This window comes from Indicator indicator, unplaced genomic scaffold, assembly GCF_027791375.1.
Source record: "Indicator indicator isolate 239-I01 unplaced genomic scaffold, UM_Iind_1.1 iindUn_scaffold_210, whole genome shotgun sequence".
Lineage (NCBI taxonomy): Eukaryota > Metazoa > Chordata > Aves > Piciformes > Indicatoridae > Indicator > Indicator indicator.
In genome coordinates this window covers 12,601-33,472 of record NW_026539285.1, presented here as the reverse complement: position 1 = coordinate 33,472, position 20,872 = coordinate 12,601, and the positions used below count along the sequence as shown (strand labels likewise).

At 60.2% G+C, this 20,872-nt stretch overlaps 1 protein-coding gene across 3 annotated transcripts; it reads right to left on the bottom strand.

Moving 5' to 3' along the window:
- Positions 1–6,550: 6,550 nt before the first annotated feature.
- Positions 6,551–16,247, bottom strand: FECH (ferrochelatase). 3 transcript variants are annotated; one of them, XM_054398941.1, is made up of 10 exons: positions 16,195–16,247; positions 15,041–15,160; positions 14,593–14,741; positions 10,582–10,716; positions 10,133–10,239; positions 9,690–9,788; positions 9,467–9,574; positions 9,120–9,284; positions 8,721–8,780; positions 6,551–8,374 (listed from the first exon to the last, which is right to left on the bottom strand). In XM_054398941.1, the coding sequence occupies exons 2-10, from the start codon at positions 15,136–15,138 to the stop codon at positions 8,240–8,242; spliced, it is 1,056 nt and encodes a 351-aa protein (XP_054254916.1). In that variant the 5' UTR covers positions 15,139–15,160; positions 16,195–16,247; the 3' UTR covers positions 6,551–8,239. The 3 variants fall into 3 exon arrangements, with proteins under 3 accessions (XP_054254916.1, XP_054254917.1, XP_054254918.1); XM_054398942.1 differs by lacking the exon at positions 8,721–8,780 and having other exon boundaries at positions 16,195–16,225; XM_054398943.1 differs by lacking the exon at positions 9,690–9,788 and having other exon boundaries at positions 16,195–16,225.
- Positions 16,248–20,872: the final 4,625 nt, after the last annotated feature.

The following is a 20,872-nucleotide window of genomic DNA, read 5'->3' as shown; positions in this document are numbered from 1 at the left end:
GATGTGCTCCCCTCCTTCACCTGCCCAAGCCAGCCCCGGGGCCAGGCTGGGAGGCAGCTTTGCCACCGATGCTGCTTGTAGGACAGCCGATGATTGTACCAGAGCTCAACCTCCCAGAGGCTTGCGAGGTTCTCCTGCAACCAGCAGAGCCGAGCCCTGCCCCACGCTGAGCCCAGCCGCAGCTCCTCCCAGAGGGACGGGGGCGGGGGGGGGGGGGGACAATGGCAAAGGGTCCCTGCCGCGGCCAGCAGCGGGGGTCCCGGCTCGTTCGAGTTACCAAGGTACTTGTGTGATGAAATTTAAGGTCTATTTTATTAGCCTGTGGTTTTCTGTCCTTTTTTACCTCTGTGGAAGGTGATGACGTCCAGCTGCGTGCGAGCTGCTCCCAGCCAGCCGAAGTAGCTCCAGATGAATGTTATTTTATCATTAAAGGGTTTTTACTCACTGAGTTGTGCCAATAGATGTCCTTTCTCTTCATGACAAATGTGACCTTGCTTCCCACCTTTTCTTTCGAGCTCTTGATGTAAAGCCCACTCCCCCCCCCCCCCCCCCTTTGATTTGCCAAAGTTCAATAAAGGAGGAAAACAAAAGCTTCTGCTTCTTGTGCGCTGATGAAAGCTTCCCCTTCCTGCCCCAGGGACCACAGCCTGGGCCTGCTCCTCAGGGCCACCCTTGGGTTCTGCAGGGCAAAGCAGAGCTGGGCAACGTCCTGTCTCAGCCTGGCCAGGATGGGGCCTGGTCAGAGAGGTGACTCCTCTGAAGAGCCTCCTTCCCTCCAGTCATAGTCACTGTCCTTGCTCCCAGGGCAGTTGTCCCCTGCCCAGGGCAAGACAGCTGAGGCAGGGAGCCGCAAGAGCAGGTCACCAACCTCAGCATCTTCACCCTCTTCTTTCTGCCATGGCCTCTGATGTGACCAGGAGAAGCCCAGCAGCTGCTGCCAGTGGTGGTGGCTCCCTGTCTGCTCTGCAGCACTGACCATGTGCAGCTGGCTGCTGAGGAAGTCACTTTGCAGGGAGGGAAAGCATCAGGTGGAGCAGTGGAACCTCCACCGGAGCAGGTGGCCTGGCACAGCTCCATCCCAGGAAGGAAGGCAGGAGGCTGCTGGAGCTGGCATCTCACAGCAGGTTTGCCTCCATTCTTTCATTTTACTCCAGCTGTGGGCAAGGCTTTGAGAACACCTCAGGCAGACCAAATGCCAAAGGACAGGAGCAGGGAAAAGCTCTTCCCAGTGTTTCTCTGGGAAACAAAAACTCCCTGGAACAGGTCCTGTCCTCCTGTAACCTTTTGGCAGCCTCCTCCCTCTCCCCTGCCCACCCTGGAGCCCGGTGTTGGCCACCTTGGCACACCCAGGCACAGCCCTGGGGAGGGTATGGGCAGCTGCTGGGGGACTCTGAGCTGCCCAGCGCCCCATAGCTGGGTGAGCAGAAGGGGCTGCGGCAGCGGCGCCGCTGAAAAGGCACCGAGGGGTTCATTATCTTGCTGCTAACCTTCGCCCCGGGGTTAATGAAGTCACAGCAGAATTCCTTCTCCTGGTCGTTCTCTGCAGCCCCCTCCCGACACCCGGCCAGACCCTGCCTTCAATTAAATCTACGCTGCTCCATTTGACTCTGCCGAGCGGCTGCCAACTGGAGCTGCCTCCTCAGCGCTTTGCGGCACAGCCCCACACGCCGCTCCTCAGGGCTCCTTCCCACCTCCACCTCCCGATGGGGGGCGGCTGGGGAGGGCTTCAGCCCCCCAGGCACCGTGTTGCAACCTAGGCACGGGGCTGAGCGACTCTGAGCACCCTGGCGATGCAGCCCGGCAAAGGACTGAGCTCCTGAGAACACCAAAGGCTCCTCTCCTGCCTCCTTCTCCTTTCCTTCTCCTTTCCTTCTCCTTTCCTTCTCCTTTCCATCTCCTTTCCTTCTCCTTTCCATCTCCTTTCCTTCTCCTTTCCATCTCCTTTCCATCTCCTTTCCTTCTCCTTTCCATCTCCTTTCCTTCTCCTTTCCATCTCCTTTCCATCTCCTTTCCTTCTCCTTTCCATCTCCTTTCCTTCTCCTTTCCATCTCCTTTCCATCTCCTTTCCTTCTCCTTCTTCTCCTGACTCCTTTTCTCCCTCTCTTCTCCATTTCTCTTCCTACTCCTGCTCATTCATTTCTTCTTTTCTCCTTCTCTATCTTCTCCTCCTGTCCTCTTCTCCCCTGGCAGCGCTAGAAGCCCCTGGTCCCCACACAGGGACACTGGGAGTGGCGATGCCACCTCAGAGTTGTTGTCCCCAGGGCGAGGATCCCAGCCGCTGAGCTGCGGCTGTGACCAACTTGCATCTTCGTGCCCAGGTCCTGCGGGGCGAGAACAAAAAGGGCCAAGGTGGGGCAGGTGTTTCCCCCAGCCCCCTCCCCTGCAGGGCTCCAGTCCTGCCACGGGCAGCAAAGCAGGAGGAGGCAGTGTGAGGAGTAGGGACTGGGCACTGCGGTGGGGGCACAGCAGTGGGGTCACAGCAGCGGGGGCAGAGCTGAAGCTGCAGGGCGTGGTGGCAGAGGGCCCTGCTGACTGCAGGTGAGGACCTCCCTGATCCAGCAGGCAGCTGCCCAGCTCTTGGCTAAATCACCCCAGGGCAGATTTAGGACATCAGAAGTTCTGCACCAGGAGGGTGGTGAGAGCCTGGCACGGGCTGCCCAGGGCTGTAGGCAAGCTCAGCCTGGATGTGTCCCTGGTCAGCCTGCTCTGGCTGGAGGTGTCCCTGCTGCCCACAGAGGGCCAAGATGGCCTTGGAGGGTCCCTTCCAACTCGATGCCATCTGTGGATCTGTCACTTCCTGGTAGCTGCCATCAGCAAACTCCTTTGCAGGGGACATCAGGATGGCACTGCACGATGGCCCCCCAGGTTTAGGTGCCCAGCTCACATCACCTCAGGGCATTTCCAGGGGGTTTTGTGTCCCAGCAGCTGCAGCTCAGAGCCACAGAAAGCAGTGCCACGCTGCTGGCAGCCAGCAGCTCCCTGTCCTGCAGACAACAGGGCTTGGTCTCTTGCCACACACAAGCTCAATGGCCCCCAGGCCCCCTTGAGCTGAGCTGTGCCCCAGGGCACGCTGGCACGCAGGCAGATTGGCTGCAACTGCCTCAGCCCAGCCAAAGCTCACAGCAGTCCCCAAGAGCAGCCTGAGTGCTGAACCCTGCGCTCACACCCAGCTCCTGCACCACCTCCACAGGCTGCCCTGTGCCAGAGCCGTGTTGGCACACTCGTGGTGCCCACCCAGCGATGCCCCCAGCCCAGCTGCTGTTCGGAGGGGCATGTTTCCCCCACCTCTCCCTTTGCACCCATCAGCCCTGTGCCTGGAGCCCTTTCAGAGGCCTCCTGCCTGGCACCTCAGCCCTTGTGGGGAGAGATTGCCATAAGGGCTTCCTGTGAGCAGCAGCTGTGCTCTTGGCTCTGGCAGGCTCTCCTTGCCCCAGGGAGGGCAAACGTGGCTCCCCTCCACCTCTGGGAGCCCCTGGAGCCCTGGCACAGCTCAGCAGGGGCAATGTCCCTCTTTGGGACTTTGTGGGTGATGTGTTGTGACATCAAGGTACAGGGACAGGGTCTTGGCTGCCAGCTCCACAGTCTCCCTGGGCTCTGCTTCCAGCAGGAACGAGTCCCTGCGGCCAGCCCTGGGCACAGCTCCGTGCAGCCCCAGCCCTGCAGCCCTTGTCTGTGCCCCAGGAGCCACAGGAGGCAGACACAGGCCCCTAGAGGTAGGGACAGCAGCAGCAGGACCCTCAGTGCTTTCTGCCCACGTTGTGGCCTCTTGGCCTTTGGGGTTCAGATGTCAGCAGCAGCCACTCCTGACACAGCCCCTGGGCCCGGGGGGATCAAAGGGCACAGGCCTGGGAGCTGATCCCTCTCCAGCTGATCCCTCTCCAGCTGATCCACCTCTGTGCAGCCACATCCAGGGGCCCTTCAGCCAGGCCAAGGGCTCAGCCTGGGCAGGGGCAGCAGAGGCAGTTTCCAGCCTGCCTCAAGCTCACCAACCCTGCTGGAGCTCTGCCACACTCCCTCCCCAAGCCTCCCTTCAAACTGAGACACCTCCCCAGCACCCCCAGCACGGAGAGCTCACTAAAGGAGCAGCTCCAGCACACACCAGCACCACTGCACAGCTCATCCATCAAGCACTTCATTCCTAGCCTAAGCAAGCAGCTGCCCACAGACTGCCGAGCAGAGATGCTGGAACAGATGGAGGGCCCCAGGTGGGGTTCAGAGCCAGTGCCAATTTTGCACCCACCTTCTGCTCGAGCCCTGCCTCCCACCAAGCACTGAATGCCAGCCCTGCTCCCAGCTCCTGCAGCTGAGGAGCCCACACTGTGTGCAGCCCTGTGCCTTCTGTCCTCCTCAGCACCATCCCAGACGCCAGCATGGGGCAGAAGGAGCTGGGGGGCAGAGAAGCTGTGAGCAGGCCCAGGCTGGACACCCTCAGCCACATGGGAACAAGGCTGCTCCCTGAGCAGGGGCTGGGGCTGAGCTGCAGCCCTCGGACAGCAGACCCCAGGGTGCAGCTCCCAGCGCCAGCCACGGCAGGGCCCTGTGCAGAGCCTCGCTGGGCAAGAGCCACCCTCACCATGGGACCAGCTTGAGTGCCACTGCAGGAGGGCAGGCAGGGCAGTCTGGCACGGTCCTGCCCAGCACTCACCAGCTGCTGGGGGTGATGTGAGCAGGAGCAGCACCCCCGGCTGCTGGCACTTCCCTGGCTGCTGGCACTTCTCTGGCTGCTGGCACATCCCTGGCTGCTGGCACTTCCCTGCTCAAACCCATACTGAAGCTCCGTCCGGGAGCTCTGCACCCCTGTGCCTGCCCAGCTCCTCCCCGAAGGATGGGGAGCCCAGAGGGCTGACCTGCTGCTGTGCCACCCCAAAACCAAAGGGCTGCCCTCGTGGCTGCTTCAGGCAGTGATCTGGCACGGCAGGACCAAACCGGGGTGCCCCGGGGTGCTGAGGCCCTGCTGCAGCTTGGACCCAGCACGCAGGCAGGATCTGGCCAAGAGCTGGGCACAGTGGAAGTGCCTGGTGTACATCTGGAGCACTGCCTCCCACGGGCACCCAGAGGTGGAACCTCTTGGGCTCAGAAGGCATCAGCCCTGGCAGGAGCAGCCACTGCTGCACAGCTCTCCACCGACCCCAGCCACGAGGCTGCCTGAGAGGCAGGGCAGGGAGCAGCCCTAGGGGACAGCAAATCCCATGCCCAGGGGCTGCTAAGGACACTCAGCTCAGGTGTTGCTTCCAAAAGTTTAATTTGCAGTTCGGTTTTCATGGCAAGGGACACACAGGGAAGTCACAGAGAGCTGCTGGGGCACAGCAAATGGAAGTCCTCGGTCAGGCTGGGATGCATGTGGGGCTCCTCTCCCTCCCTTGCAGCTTACCCTCAGTGCTGATTCCCAGCTCCCTGGCTGTGCTGCAAGGGGAAGGAGCTTGTAGCAATTCCTGGACAATCCCAGCCCCTCTGCAGCCAGGGCTGGCACGGGGCAGGAGCCCAGCTCCCGGCCAGCAGCCCAGCACCACTCGTGGAAGCCTTCAGCTGGCTGAGTGCAGCCAGGCTTTAGCAGCTCCGGGAGAGCAAAGCTCCAAGTGGGACAGAACAGAAAACCCCAACGGCAGAGGTACAGCAGGACAGGCTGAGAAACCCTTCCCAGCAGCCCTCTGCCAGCACCCTGGCTCCCCCCGGGGCTGCTCCTGAGCACCCCCGGGCCAGAGCTCTGCAGTGCTGCTGGAAGCTTTCCCTCCCCAGCTCTCGGGCACAGCCCCAGCTCGTTGGCAGTGCCAATGGCGCCAGCTGCAGCCCCAGGAGCAGGGCTGAGCAGCCTGGAGCTGGGGACAGTGACAGCAGTGTCCCCTCAGGGTCCCCCTGCTGCAGGCCAGCTGAGGGCTTGGCTCCTGGCACTGAGGTGCCTCCAGACAGTGCCAGCTCACTGCCAACCACTGGCACAAGTCAGGGAGCAGGGAAGTGACAAACATGTGCAAGGGCATCAAAATGCTGCCAAAGGAGTGCCGCCGGCACGGGGCACATCCAGCTGGCACCTGAGCCCCCAGCTGCTGACATCTCCAGGGGCTCCAATGCCCTCAGACAGAGCAGAACGTGCTCAGGACCTGCCAGCCTGGGTCCTGAGCTAGCACCACAGGGCTGGGAGCTGGCAGAGGGGGGCAGGGGGCTGGCAGAGGGCTGGCAGAGGGGGGCAGTAGCCCCCTGGTGCTCCCTTCTCCTGCCAAGGCAGACAATGGGCATGGAGAACAGGGCTGGAAAGGGAGCATGGGAGCCCTGGCTTTGGGCTGCCCACCAGTGGGACAGGCACAGCTCAAGGAAGACTTCTTTGTGCTGCAGTAAGGGGGTGGCACTGGGGGCAGCCATAGCCCTGCTGGGGAGCTGCAGTGCAGCAGCAGGGATGAGGGGAGCGAGCCTCAGGGTGTGCCAGGCTGGGGGCACAGCAAGGCTGTGCAGCAGCTTGGCAGCACCGAGGCTGCTGGCGCACTGCAGCCCCCCCAGCAGCCAGGCTCAGCTCTCTGAAGATGAAGCAGCACAGGACACTCCCCTGCTGCACCAGCAGAGGCTGTGCCCTTGGTGAGCAGCCCAGGGGGGGGCAGGCTGCCCATGTCCCACAGCCCAGGCAAGTGCCTGAGCTCCTCAGCACCTGGGCAGGGGCACCAAGGCCCAGGAGCACCCTGCATGGCACAGCAGGGGCTGGTTTCAGTGCTCAAGCAGGTCAGGTAAACATCAGCACCCTGAAGGGGGCAGCCAGGCTGACCAGGTATGGCTCAGTGCCAGGCAACGTGGCACAGCCTGCCCCCTCCTCTGGGCCACCCGGCAGGAGAGGACAGCGGCTGAGGGGCTGCCAGCTCCTGCCCTGAAGCACTCAGGCTGCTCCGTGGGCAGCAGCTGCTCACAAAAGGCTCCTCCTGACCCAGGACCAGCCTGGAGATGGTCCTGGTGCTGGCAGCGAGGGAACAGTGCCCTGGCAAGGTTTTGCAGCACAGACCTAGCACAGCTCTGGAGTGGGTGCAGCAGGACTGCTGACACCTGCCAAGGGAAGGCAGAAGCCCAGCTGGGGTCTGAGTGCCTGCCCCTGGCCCTGAGCAGTGCCCAAGCTCTGGCACACAAAGTCTGCCTCTGCCCAAGCACCCAGCTGCCAGCCCAAGGGCTCAGGCCCTGCAGTGTGAGCTGCTCCTGGCTTATCTCCTCAGCTTTCCAGGACATCAACTAAGCCAGCTGAGGGCAGGCAACCTCTGGAGCTCCAGAGGCACCCCCCAAAGCCCACAGCAGTGTGGCACAGCAGGCAGCAGAGAGCAGGTCTCAGACCCTCAGCCCTTGGGAGCAGCACCTTCCCAAGCCTTCCTGCCTAGAGGAGGAGCTCCCACTTGCCACACAGTGCTAGGCCTGAGGCCCCCCCCCCAGGCTGCTTCAAGCCAGGGTGCTCCTCAGCACCACCCAAGCCTCCCTGCTCCTTTCTCTCTGTGCTCTTCAGGTCCAGAGGCTCTCCTGCAGGTAAGGAGAGTGCTTGTGCTGGGCAATGCAAACCAACCCTGTGCATTGTACTGCCCCAGCTGAGCCTGCACCAGGAGCTGCTGGCAGGAGGGCAGCAGGAAACAAAGCAAAGCAAAAGCAAAGCAAAAGCAAAGCAAAAGCAAAGCAAAGCAAAGCAAAGCAAAGCAAACCAAAGCAAAGCAAAGCAAAGCAAACCAAAGCAAAGCAAACCAAAGCAAAGCAAAGCAAAGCAAAGCAAAGCAAACCAACCAAACCAAACCAAACCAAACTAAGCCTTATCTTTAGATTGTAAAAAAAAAAAACAAACAAAAACCCACATTATTTGCAAAGCATTAGAGGACACTGAGAAATGAGGAGGGCCAGTGGGGCACTCTGCTGGGTGTGCTCTAAGTGGAAACAAACCAAACCTTGCAATGCTTGACCCGAAAGTGAAGGAGAGCGACTCAGGACAGAGCTGCACACAGCCATCCCCTGCATAGCAAACGGCCCCCTCGGAGCAAAGTGGGGGTTTGGGCTCCTGCCCAGCCTAGCCAGGAGGAGAGCACCTCCCAGGATAAACCTCCTCACTCCCTGCCTGCCAGCAGCCCTCCTCAAATACAACGCAGGCAAAAACAAACCCAAGAGCCCAACTCTCCCAGCTGCTGCAGGAGGTGAACATCAGGAGAGCAGCAGCCTGCAGCTGTGGCACAGGGGAGAGCATGGCCAGGTGGTCTCTCTGCTGGGCTGTCCCCCCGGGGTGCCCCCTGAGCACCCCTCACTGCTGCTGCTCAGTGAAGAAGGCTTTGGTCTCTCTGCAGACTGGGTTGACGCAGAGCGGGCAGCAGAGGGTCAGCTGCCTGGAGCAGACCTCGTTGGACTGCAGGTGGGAACACACCAGGTCTGCCAGGGCCTGCAAGAGAGGCAGGCACACGTCAGAGGGGAGCAGAACAGCCTCCTGCAGGGGGTACAAGGATGGCTCCCCGGGCCAGGCACCCCTCTGCTACAGGGGAGCCCCTGCTTTTCAAACTGCACTGGCACCATCTCTCACCGCAGGAGCCCTACACTCGGAGTTGGGTTTCTGACCTGTCTTCAAAAGCAGTAAAAGAGATACTGCACAGGGCCTGGGGAAAGCAGCCCCTGTGAGGCACAGAGAGCAAGCACAGGGGCTCCACTTGCACTCTCCAGCTCCTTCCGAAGCAGGAGCAGACAGCCCTGGTGTAGGAGCAAAGAGAGCTGCAAAGCTGCAGAGCACCTACCTTGGAGAACAGAGGGTTTCCATTCAGGGACTCTGCTCTTCTGATGTTTTCAACTCCACACTGCAGCAAAAAGAGGGAGAGAAGAGATGAGGTCTGCCCCAGAGGACAGGACTCCTGCAGTGCCACCCTCTTCAACACAGCAGCACCAACAGCCCTGCCAACCCCTGCTCAAGGCTTCTTTTCAGGAGGCACAGAGCTGGCTTCCAGAGTTAACTCCAGAAAGACATATCCCTGCCCAGTCTGTGCTGCTAAGAGCTCCTCTGAGTTCAGGCAGCTCGGGTTCCCTTTCAGCTTACAGGAGAAGTGCATGTGCCCCACAGCATGCTGCCAACATGCCAACACAGCCCCTGCCAAGCACGCCTGCAGGGGGAAAGGGGAGGTGGGGCAGGCAGCAGTTACCTCGCTGGCTAGCACCTGGGCATACTCAATGTCCAGCTCGTAGAGGGTCTCGATGTGGTCGCTTGTGAAGGCTATGGGCACCAGCAACATGTTCCTCTGTCCTCTCTGGCACAGCCCCTTGATGGTCTCATCCGTCTGGGGGCCCAGCCAGGGCATGGGGCCAACCTGCAGGCACAGGAGGAGCAAAGCAAAGCCAACGCCACCAGGAAATCACTGTCAGGTGCTCCTGGGCAGGAGAGCAGTGCCCAGCTCGGGGCTGAGAGGGAGCCAGCTCTTGGCAGAGGCAGGAGAGGCAGGGCCCCAGGTGGGGGGGGGATGGCGACTTCAGAGCCTCCCTGGGCACATACCTTGGACTGCCACACAAGCCTGTAGGGGTTGGAGTAGTTGAGCTTCTCCATCACCCTCTGCACAGTGGCTCCCACCTCCTGTGGGTAGGGATCGCCGCGGTTCACCACCTGGAACACAGCCGGGGCTGGCACGGGGGCAGGCAGGGGGAGCTGGCAGGGGGAGCAGGCGGGGGGGGCAGGCAGGGGGAGCTGGCAGCGGCAGAAGCCAGCTGAGGGCACTCACAGACATGGGCAGTGAGTGAGCAGAGAAGAGGATGACGACATCTTTCCTCTTGTCGGGAGGGAAGAGGTTCAGCTCCTTCTGGATGTGGTCGCTGAAGCACTGAGCAGAGAGAGAGAAGAGCCCCAGATCAGAGACGCTGAGGCACACACTGCAGGCACGGAGAGAGCATCATGCCCCGGGGAGGGCATGGTGCCCTGGGGAGGGCATGATGCCCCGGGGAGGGCATGGTGCCCTGGGGAGGGCATGGTGCAGCGGGGAGGGCATGGCGCCCCAAGGAGAGCATCATGCCCCAGCGAGGGCATCGTACCCCAGGGCAGTGGCCCAGGAGGACGTGGCACAGCCTGGGCAGCTCTGCCTGCCTTCCACCAGCCCTCCTACATCAGCCAGGCTGAGAGGCGATGCCAGAGGAGGCGTGGTGCTGGCGGGGGGCTGCAGGGCCGCACCTGGATGAGCAGGGGGTGCGTGGGCCAGCGGTCGATGATGCTCCACTTCATCCTGGGCTTCTGCCCCCTCTGGCTGTAGTAGCGGTAAATGGCGTTCAGGCTGCTGCCTGCGGAGGCAGGGCAGGGCTCAGCGGTGGGGTGTTGGGCGGGGGCAGGGCTGGGCAGGGCTTAGTGGGGTGGGGCTTGGCGGGGCAGGGCTGGGCAGGGTGGTACAGGGCTGGGCTGGGCAGGGCTCAGCAGGGGCAGGGCAGGGCAGGGTGGTACAGGGCTGTGCTGGGCAGGGCAGGGCAGGACAGGACAGGGCTGGGCTGGGCAGGACAGGGCTGGGCTTGGCAGGGCAGGGTGGTACAGGGCTGTGATGGGCAGGGCAGGGCAGGGGAGGGCTGGGCAGGCCAGGCAGGCTCTGCTGGCTGCTGCTGGCTGCTGCTGTGCTGCTTCAGGGAGCTCACCCGTGGTGGAGCAGCTGTACTGGGGGTACTGGGTGAAGGCCACGGCCCTCTCAATGCCATCCTGTTCCATCTCCTGCACCGCCTCCTCCGTCAGCGGGTGCACGTAGCGGAACCCGATGTAGTACTTGTGGGGGGCTGCAGGGGAGCAGGGCACAGCGAGGGGGGTCACAGGGGCACAGCAGAGCCAGGCCACAGCCCCCAGGGACACCCCAGTGACACACACAGCACAGCAGCGGAGTGCAACTGCTGCGGGCAGGCTGCAGGTGACCTCTGGTGACCCTGCTCCCTTTGCTCATCAGTCCCCCAGGCTGGGGCTGCTCTTTGGTGCTGAGCACTCTGGGGATGTCTTTGATGCCCCTCTGGAGGCAACCTCCCCCCCAGGGGTGCCAACTGAGGGTTTTCCATCTCCCATCCCAGCTGCCATGGGTGGCAGTGGGAGGCAGAAGGAGGCTGCCTGGGCTGCTCTCGCAGGCAGGGCACAGAGGTTCTCAGCAGAACAAAAGCCAAGCTCCTCACAGCCTTTCCAGGTCACTGGCTCTGAAGCACCACGGGACAGGCTTCGGGAGGAAGCAGATGTCCTGAGCTTGGCCTGCACTCCACCCATTGATGCAGGACTCAGAAACAGGTCTGGTCAGCCCCAGCTCTCTGCAGGAGGCACGAGAGCTCCCAGCTGGGAGCAGAGGCAAAGAATGATCCAAATCCAGCAGCCCTGGCAGCCAGCAGCCTCATCAGCATTGCCAGCTAGCAGCCAGCCCAAGCCTGACCAACCACAGCTAGGGGAGACCCGCCTGGGAAAGCCCTGCTGGCACAACCCACAGCCAAGCTGGCACAACCCACGGCCAAGCTGGCACAACCCACAGCCAAGCTGGCACAACCCACAGCCGAGCCGGCACAACCCACAGCCGAGCCGGCACAACCCATGGCCAAGCTGGCACAACCCACAGCCAAGCTGGCACAACCCACAGCCGAGATGGCACAATCCACGGCCAAGCCAGCACAACCCACAGCCAAGCTGGCACATCCCACAGCTGAGCTGGCACAACCCACAGCCAAGCTGGCACATCCCACGGCCAAGCTGGCACAACCCACAGCCGAGCTGGCACAACCCATGGCCAAGCTGGCAGCTCCATGCCAGACTCTCCGTGGCAGGTCTGGTCCTGGCTCTCAGGCAGCAGAGGAGAGGGGTCTGTGTGTCTGGACAAGCTCCTTTGTCTGTCACAGTCACAGCTGTTGGCAGTAGAGGGACAGCTCTCCCACCAAGAGCTGCCAACGCGCCCCCCCTCAGCCTGGCAGCTCTCCTTCTGCCAAGAAGGGCTCTGACAGCAAGGCCCCAGCTGTGCCCTCTGAGCCCGAGTGATGGCAGCACCAAGCCCCACCACTGAAGTGTTTTTTTTGCCGTCCCCTGGCTGGGAGCTACTCTCAGCCTGCCCAGCCCCAGTGGCTCAGCAGGAGGCACTCCTGGCCCTCTGCACACCACTGCCTGGCCAGCAAAGCTCCCTGCAAGCCCTGCTGCTGCCTCTCAGCCCCTGCCAGAGCAGCACAAGGTCCTCGGTGTCACCTGCGCAGGAGCAGCTTCACAGTGCTGCTTGATGCCAGCAACAGCTCTGCCCTTCAGCAGCTGGCAGTTCAGACAGCCCAGACCAGGGCACACCCAGCAGGCAGAAGGTTCCCTCTCTGCCAGGGCTCAGCCCTCCTGAAGTGCTGTCTGTGGGGAGGGATATTCCAGCACCCATGGCTCCCTCTGGAAGCACATCCAGCTGTTTGGAGCTGTTCTGAAAGCAGCACAGCCCTTGGGGTCCTGCAAGGCTGCCTGACAGGCCAAGGCCGTGGGTGGATCTTCAGGGGTCAGCACCTTCCAGCCTGGAGCCACCTCAGGCAAAGGAGGAGGACTCCAAAGGATTTATCAGGGGCAGGAGCTGCACAGAGCAGGCTGTGACTTGACAGAAAGGGCTCCAAACAAAAGCAGGCAGCAGGTTGAGAGCAGAAGGTAAACCTTGCAGGCTTTATCTGCAGGCCTGGGAGCAGCCTAACCCTTCCAGGGCTGCTGTAAGCACAGCAGTGCCAGGGCTGGCTGTGCCCACGCTGGCAGGGAGCAGGGCTGGAGAACAGCACCTGGCTGCAGGCAGCCTGCAGCACCAGGCTCTGCAAAGCTGCTGAGCTGGGCAGGATGAGGACCTCTCCTCCTTGGCTCCCCTTACTGCTCAGCTCTGCTGTGAGAATCCTGCAGAGCTCCTTTGGCAGAGGCAGGGTGAGAGGGGGCAGCTGCAGGGTGAGAGGGGGCAGCTGCAGGGTGAGAGGGGGCAGCTGCAGGGTGAGAGGGGGCAGCTTCAGCTGACACTGAGCAAGCTCAGCAGGAGGGCTCAGAGGAGGGCTGCTGCTTTAGGAACAGAGACCTGCTCAGAGCAAAGGGCACCTCAGGCAGCCCAGCCAGCACCCTGCTCTTCCTCCTGCCTTCTGCCCCAGCACTGCTGGCTCCCTCTCCTCTGCTGCCTGTCCCAGCAGAGGGAGGCCACAGGGGTTGGGCACCACCCCTGAGGTGCCAGCTGAGTGGGGAAGTTTGGTTTCTAGTGCCACCCCTCACATGCCTGGGTTTGAATCACAGATTCACAGAACCATTCGGGCTGGAACAGACCCTCAGGGTCACCAAGTCCAGCCCAGAACCCTACTCTACAAGGGTCACCCCTAAACCATAGCCCCAAGCACCACATCCAAACCACCTTTGAACACCGCCAGGGTTGGCAACTCCACCACCTCCCTGGGCAGCACATTCCAATCCCTGACCACTCTTCCTGAAGTCACACAGCAAGAAGGTGCAGCACTGAAGGTACCCCAAGCAAAGGGCCCAGCAGGCTCAGCAAGCAGCAGAGCTCTCCAGCTGCTGGCCCAGCAACACCACAGGCTGAAGGCAAACTCAAGCAGTCTGAGAGCTGCACCACGGATGCCCTAACCTGGGTGAAAAAAGGTCGGTGGAGAACTTGGCTGAGGTTCCAGAGGAGAGCCAGGAGCTGGCTGCCACCTGTGCCGAGTGTCCACTGCCAGCCCACTGCCATCCACGGCAGCAGTGCCAGCTGCAGCCCCTGGCACAAGGACACTGGGAGGTGGCTGCACCCTGCCCAGGGAGCTTAGCACAAGTGGCTGTGAGGGGCAGGGTCAGAGAGCTTCTGTGACCCAGAGCGAGGGGAGGGAGGCTGCCTTTACCTCTGCAGCTTTCTTATCTGCAAGCAAGAGCTGGCAGGGCCAGCAGGCCCTCAGGCTTTATCTCCTGCTGTTGTCCCCAGGTGGGGCCTGCTGCTATCACCCAGCCAGGCCCTGCCCTGCTCAGCTGGGACCCCTTGTCTTGTGCCCCCCCCCCCACCAGCCCTGCCTGGCATCTGTTCTTCCATCCATTTACAGAGCAGACAGTTGCAGAAGCTCTGGGCACATCCAAGCAGGAGCTGGACTGGGAACTGCAGAGGAACCAAGGCAGCTGCAGCTCTGGAAAGCAGTCAGACTCCTGACGCCGTGCAGTGCCCTGTCTTTATGCCTGCCTTGGCAGGTGCCAGCTTCTAACCAAGGGGAGCTTCTGCAGTACCCCTGGCAGGCCTGGGATCACCCTGAGCCATGCCCCAGCACCCCGAGCTGCTCTCCAGCACCCCGAGCTGCTCTCCAGCACCCTGAGCTGCTCCCCAGCACCCTGAGCTGCTTCCCCATCACCCTGAGCTGCTTCCCCATCACCCTGAGCTGCTCTCCAGCACCCTGAGCTGCTTCCCCATCACCCTGAGCTGCTTCCCCATCACCCTGAGCTGCTCTCCAGCACCCTGAGCTGCTTCCCCATCACCCTGAGCTGCTTCCCCATCACCCTGAGCTGCTCTCCAGCACCCTGAGCTGCTTCCCCAGCACCCTGAGCTGCTTCCCCATCACCCTGAGCTGCTCTCCAGCACCCTGAGCTGCTTCCCCATCACCCTGAGCTGCTCCCCAGCACCCCTATGAGGGCAGGAGGGGAGAGCAGCAGCAGGGCCCAGAGCAGGGTACCTGTGTGAGGAGACATGCTGTCCAGAAGCTTGACCATGCCCTCCCCCTGCAGTGCTGTCCACTTCCTGATGGGTGAGCCGCCGCCGATCCTGCTGTACTGCTCCTGGATCTTGGGGGTGCGGCGCCTGGCGATCAGCGGTGCCAGCTTGCTGCAGCGGGCAGGGGCACACAGTCAGCAGCACGGCACACACACCCCACCCCCTGCCCAGCTCCTTCCCTGCAGGCCTGATGCACCTCCTCAGGTGACGCCAAGCCAGCTCTGCATGGCTCCGTCACCGCCCTGCTCCCCCAGCTGCACCACTGGCTGCAGAGAGCTGCTGGCATCTCTGCTCCCAGCCCATGGTAACACCATCCCTACCAGGCCCAGGGTAAAGCAGCTCCTCCCCAAAGAGGAGCTGAGTGCCCCAGGCTGCAGCTCAGCCAGCCCCAGCCTGGCACAGGGCCTCACTTCTGGGCTGGCAGCGTCATCAGGTCCCTGTCGAGGAAGAGGCGCAGCAGGAAGTCGTGCACATCGTCCAGCCGCTCGGGGCCCCCCATGTTCAGCATCAGGATCCCTGTTTTAGGCTTCCTGTGGGGGCAGGGGAGATGCCAGACCCTGTGACCCCCTGCTTTGGGCTCCTCAGCGCTACTACAAACCAACCGCCCTCCCGGGGCCTTGCTCAGCACCTCATCCGCTCACACAGCATCACCAGCTACAAGCAGTGGCAGCCAGAGCAGGGGCACCCACGCCAGCTTCACTGGCAGCCCCTGCTCACTGCCCAGCACAGCATGGCACGGCCAGCAGGCCGAGACAACCACCTGGCCGCTGAAAGCTGGAAGGGAGTTTGTCAAAGAGGGGCTGAGGAAGCCTCTCTGCTGCAATCCCAAGCAGCAGCTTCCAGCCATAGAGGACTCTGCCTTCCTTGGTCTGCAGACACAGCTCATCCCCTGGGGCAGGCACGCAGAGCAGGGGCAGGGTGGTTTGTGTGGGTGGCCGCTGTTTGGGTTCTCTCTCAAGGTGCAGGCCAGGCACACTGCTCTCAGGGTGATGTCCCTCCCAGCAGAGCAGACGTTGGTTATCAGTGTCTGCAGAGACAGCTGTGACCACAGCTCCCACCCAAGATGGGTTTCCCCATCACATCACTCCCCTGCCCCAGGCAGCCCATAGATCAGCATATCTCTGCTTCCAGGCAGATAGCTCAGGCTGCAGGGGAGCTCTGCTCTCCTCTTGAGCAAGCCACAGCCTCCCAAAGGGGCACTGACAGGAGCCTGGGCCTGCCCCAGTGTGCCAGGACCTCCATTTCCAGCCCCTTCCTCCTGGAGCAGCTGTCAGGAGGGTGCTGAATAACAGCCAGGCAGCAGGAACTGGCACCTCGAGCCACACTAACCATGCCCCACTGCTTGCTCTTGAATTGCTGCTGTCCTGACCCAGGCCTCCCAGGGGCCACTGGGAACCGAGCAGCAGTCCTCACCCCGCAGAGCTGACAGCACCAGGGGAGTGCACCCAGGCAGATAAAGCCTCGCCCGGGAACACAGAGCCCTGAGTGCCTGCTGCAGGAGCAGCTCTGCCGTGCCCTATCGGGCAGGGGGCACCCCCAGCCCACCCCCGGGGCCCACACTCACCGTGCCTGCGGCTGCACCTCGGGCGTCCTGCTCTGCGTCGCCACCGCCGCCTGCCCCCTCCAGCGCAGTGGCACCCGCAGCTGGCTGCAGCCCCCCAGCACTGCGGGGAAGAGAGCAGCCTGCTGACAGCTGCCATGAGGGCTCCCCACAGGTACGCAGCCCCACAGGCACCCAGCCCCACAGGCACCCAGCCCCAGAACCTCACGAGCATGCTGGGCAGCACTGCACTGCCTGCCGAACCTTCCTGCAGCTGCAGGGCCTGCAGTCAATGGCAGCCCTGGAACTCCTGCTCTGCTTAAACACCCTCTGGACCAGCAGCTGTCCACAGAACGGTTTGGGCCATGTGCAGGGACACCTCCCACCAGCACAGGCTGCTCAGGGACCGTCCAACCTGGCCTTGAACACCTCCAGGGAGGGGGCAGCCACAGGCTCCCTGGACAGCCTGTGCCAGTGTCTCACTACCCTCACTCTCAACAATTTCTTCCTAGCTGAAACCTATCCTCCTCAATCTCTGAGCCATTCCCTCTGGTCCTGTCCCACAAGCCTTTGCCAAAAGTCCCTTTACAGATACCAGGCAGTAACCCAAAGGCAAACCACAGCCTCACTAATCTTTAAGCTCAGGTCAGAAGTCCAAAGCACCTGGTGACAGCACAGGAGAAACGACACGGGGTTGGCAAACCATGGTGGGATGCCAAGCTGTGTGGCTCCTTGGGTACAAGCCCACCTGGGCTAACCCTGAACACCCCTGCAAGTTAGCTTACAGACTGATTCCTTTAGGTGCCCAGCAAGTCTTAGCAGCCTAGGGCAGCACCTACAAGCCACAGGCACACAGTCCCTAGGTCTGACCCTGCAGCAGGTACAGGCAGCAGCAACTGCAGACAGCCAGGGGGCCGCGGCAGCCTCCTTTCTCACTGTCCAGCCAGGAGGCATCCGTGTCTGTGGGCACCCGGCAGGATACTTGACTTGCCGCACGCCGCTCCTCCAAAGCTGCTTAGCTCCCCTGGGGAGCTCAGAGCCATTCATTACAGGACATTTTCCAGCGCGACAATGGGGTGAATTGCCCAGATGAAGAACAAACGGCTCAGGCCCGCACCCCCGGCGCTGCAGCCATTGATCGGGGCCACGCTTCCCCCGGCCGCCCACCCCGGCGGCGCCGGAGCCCCAGCGGCGCAGCTCTCCGAGCGACCGCGGTCCCGCTGCGCGGAGCACCGCAGGCTTCACAGTCCCCTAATGACATCCCCGACAGATGCCGAACGCCCTCACAACCTGCTGCAATCAGTGATACACAGAAGCAGCTCGCAGAGCCAGCTTCTGACTCGGGATTGTACTGTGGCCGCGACTGCCCCGACACGAAAGGCTGCGAACTAAAGGGCTGCCAGCGGAGCGCCGCTGATGCCCCAAAGGCTCCTTTCAAACGTCTGCTTTCTCCTGCCAGCTCTGCGCTGATAGCTTTCGGAAGCACCGAGCCTAGATGTAAAGTGCACAGACCGACCCAAAGAGAAGTCTCGATGGCTGCAGCCCTCCCTCTGTGCCGCGCATAGAATCACAAAATTGTCAGCGTTGGAAGGGACCTCAAGGCTCATCCAGTTCCAACCCCCTGCCGTGGGCAGGGACACCTCACACTAGAGCAGGTTGCTCAGAGACCCATCCAGCCTGGCCTTAAAAATCTCCAGGGATGAGGCTTCCACCATCTCCCTGGGCAACCTGTTCCACATCAACCCTGGGAGACGTTTGCCCTGCTCAAGCTGCAGGGGTGGACACAGGGCGAGCTGTGGGCACGTTGGCACAAGCCCGGAGTGCAGAACACGCTGGCTGGGTGAGGATGACAGAGCACTGGGACGAGTGGGGGGTTGTGAAGTTTCAGAAGCGGCATGGCTGCATCCGAGCCACAAAGCCTTGCAGAGCCGGGGGCCGGTGCAGGGCGGTGCAGGCTAAGCCCCACAGTGCCGCTCAGGAGCTGTGCGCAGCTATTCCGCTGCCCCAGCAGGAACGAGAGGTGTCGACAGAGCACATCCAGGCGAACAGTAAGCACAGAGCTGCTGCTGCACACCAGACTGGCTCAACACGGGCAGAGCTGCAACACCTGTGTGCTGGATGGCATATGTGGTGTGGAGGTGGCATGATTTGGTATGTAGGTGAGGTACATAGCATGCAAATAGCATAGATAAGGTACAGGCAGCATATATAACGTGTAAATAGCAAGTGTAACGTGAAGAGCAGATGTGACATGTAAATAGCATGTGTAACATGTGAATAGCAGGTGTGACATGTAAATAGCAGGTGTGACATGCAAATAGCAGGTGTGACATGTAAATAGCATGTGTAACGTGAATAGCAGGTGTGACATGTAAATAGCAGGTGTGACATGCAAATAGCAGATGTGACATGTAAATAGCATGTGTAACGTGAATAGCAGGTGTGACATGTAAATAGCAGGTGTGACATGTGAATAGCAGATGTGACATGTAAATAGCAGGTGTAACATGCGAATAGCAGGTGTGACATGTAAATAGCATGTGTGACATGCAAATAGCAGATGTGACATGTAAATAGCATGTGTAACGTGAATAGCAGGTGTGACATGTAAATAGCAGGTGTGACATGTGAATAGCAGATGTGACATGTAAATAGCAGGTGTGACATGTAAATAGCAGGTGTGACATGCAAATAGCAGGTGTGACATGCAAATAGCAGATATAACATATGAGCAGCATATATGAGGTGCGGGCAGCATATATATCTGCAAGGAGCACATACAACGTGCAAAAGGGCTCACAGATCACAGGATGTTAGGGGTTGGAAGGGACCTCTGGAGATCCTTGAGTCCAACCCCCCTGCCAGAGCAGGGCCATAGAATCCAGCACAGGTCCCACGGGAACACATCCAGACAGGGCTGGAAAGGCTCCAGAGAAGGAGACTCCACAACGTCTCTGGGCAGCCTGCTCCAGGGCTCTGTGACCCTCAAGTTCCTCCTCATGCTGAGGTAGAACCTCCTGTGCTGCAGTTTATATCCTTTGCCCCTTGGCCTATCACAGGGTGCAACAGAGAGCACATACACCATGCAGAGAGCACATATTAGCACGCAAAGAGCACATACACCATGCAGAGAGCACATATTAGCATGCAAAGAGCACACACACCATGCAAAGAGCACATACACCACGCAGAGAGCACATATTAGCATGCAAAGAGCACACACACCATGCAAAGAGCACATACACCACGCAGAGAGCACATATTAGCATGCAAAGAGCACACACACCATGCAAAGAGCACATACACCACGCAGAGAGCACATATTAGCATGCAAAGAGCACACACACCATGCAGAGAGCACATATTAGCACGCAAAGAGCACATACACCATGCAAAGAGCACATACATCATGCAGAGAGCACATATTAGCATGCAAAGAGCACATACACCATGCAAAGAGCACATACACCATGCAGAGAGCACATATTAGCATGCAAAGAGCACATACACCATGCAGAGAGCACATACACCATGCAAAGAGCACATATTAGCATGCAAAGAGCACACACACCATGCAAAGAGCACATACACCATGCAGAGAGCACATATTAGCACGCAAAGAGCACATACACCATGCAGAGAGCACATATTAGCACGCAAAGAGCACATACACCATGCAGAGAGCACATATTAGCATGCAAAGAGCACACACACCATGCAAAGAGCACATACATCATGCAGAGAGCACATATTAGCATGCAAAGAGCACATACACCATGCAGAGAGCACATACACCATGCAGAGAGCACATATTAGCACGCAAAGAGCACACACACCATACAGAGCACATATTAGCATGCAAAGAGCACATTTAGCACACAAAGAGCACATACACCATGCAGAGAGCACATATTAGCATGCAAAGAGCACACACACCATGCAAAGAGCACATACACCATGCAGAGAGCACATATTAGCACGCAAAGAGCACATACACCATGCAAAGAGCACATACACCATGCAGAGAGCACATATTAGCACGCAAAGAGCACATACACCATGCAAAGAGCACATACATCATGCAGAGAGCACATATTAGCATGCAAAGAGCACATACACCATGCAAAGAGCACATACACCATGCAGAGAGCACATATTAGCACGCAAAGAGCACATACACCATGCAGAGAGCACATATTAGCATGCAAAGAGCACACACACCATGCAAAGAGCACATACATCATGCAGAGAGCACATATTAGCATGCAAAGAGCACATACACCATGCAGAGAGCACATACACCATGCAGAGAGCACGTATTAGCACACAAAGAGCACACACATCATGCAAAGAGCACATACATCATGCAGAGAGCACATATTAGCATGCAAAGAGCACATACACCATGCAGAGAGCACATACAAAGTGCACTTGCAGCCTCAGCCCAGCTATGAGCCCGCCCAGCAGCTGCGTTTCTCTCTCGCCTCTCGCAGTACACCAAAGTATGCCCACGACTACTGAACTGGGACGATTTTCACCCACGCCCTTCACCTGGCTTAAAATTAAACTGAGAGGACACCCAAAGCTCCACCTCAGGGGCAAACTGAGCCCTCACCGCAGCAACTCCCTCCCCAGCCCCGGTTTAATGAGGTAAACCTTGCCCGCCGCTCCCCCGCTACTCCCCAAGCCGGTCCCACCGCAC

Coding starts and splice junctions, on each gene's coding strand:
- FECH (XM_054398941.1), bottom strand. CDS start 15,138: ATGCTGAACATGGGGGGCCCCGAGCGGCTGGACGATGTGCACGACTTC. Junction 10,240..10,581: donor GTACAGCTGCTCCACCACGG/GTGAGCTCCCTG, acceptor CTGCCTCCGCAG/GCAGCAGCCTGAACGCCATT. Junction 8,375..8,720: donor GAAACCCTCTGTTCTCCAAG/GTAGGTGCTCTG, acceptor CCTCTCTTGCAG/GCCCTGGCAGACCTGGTGTG.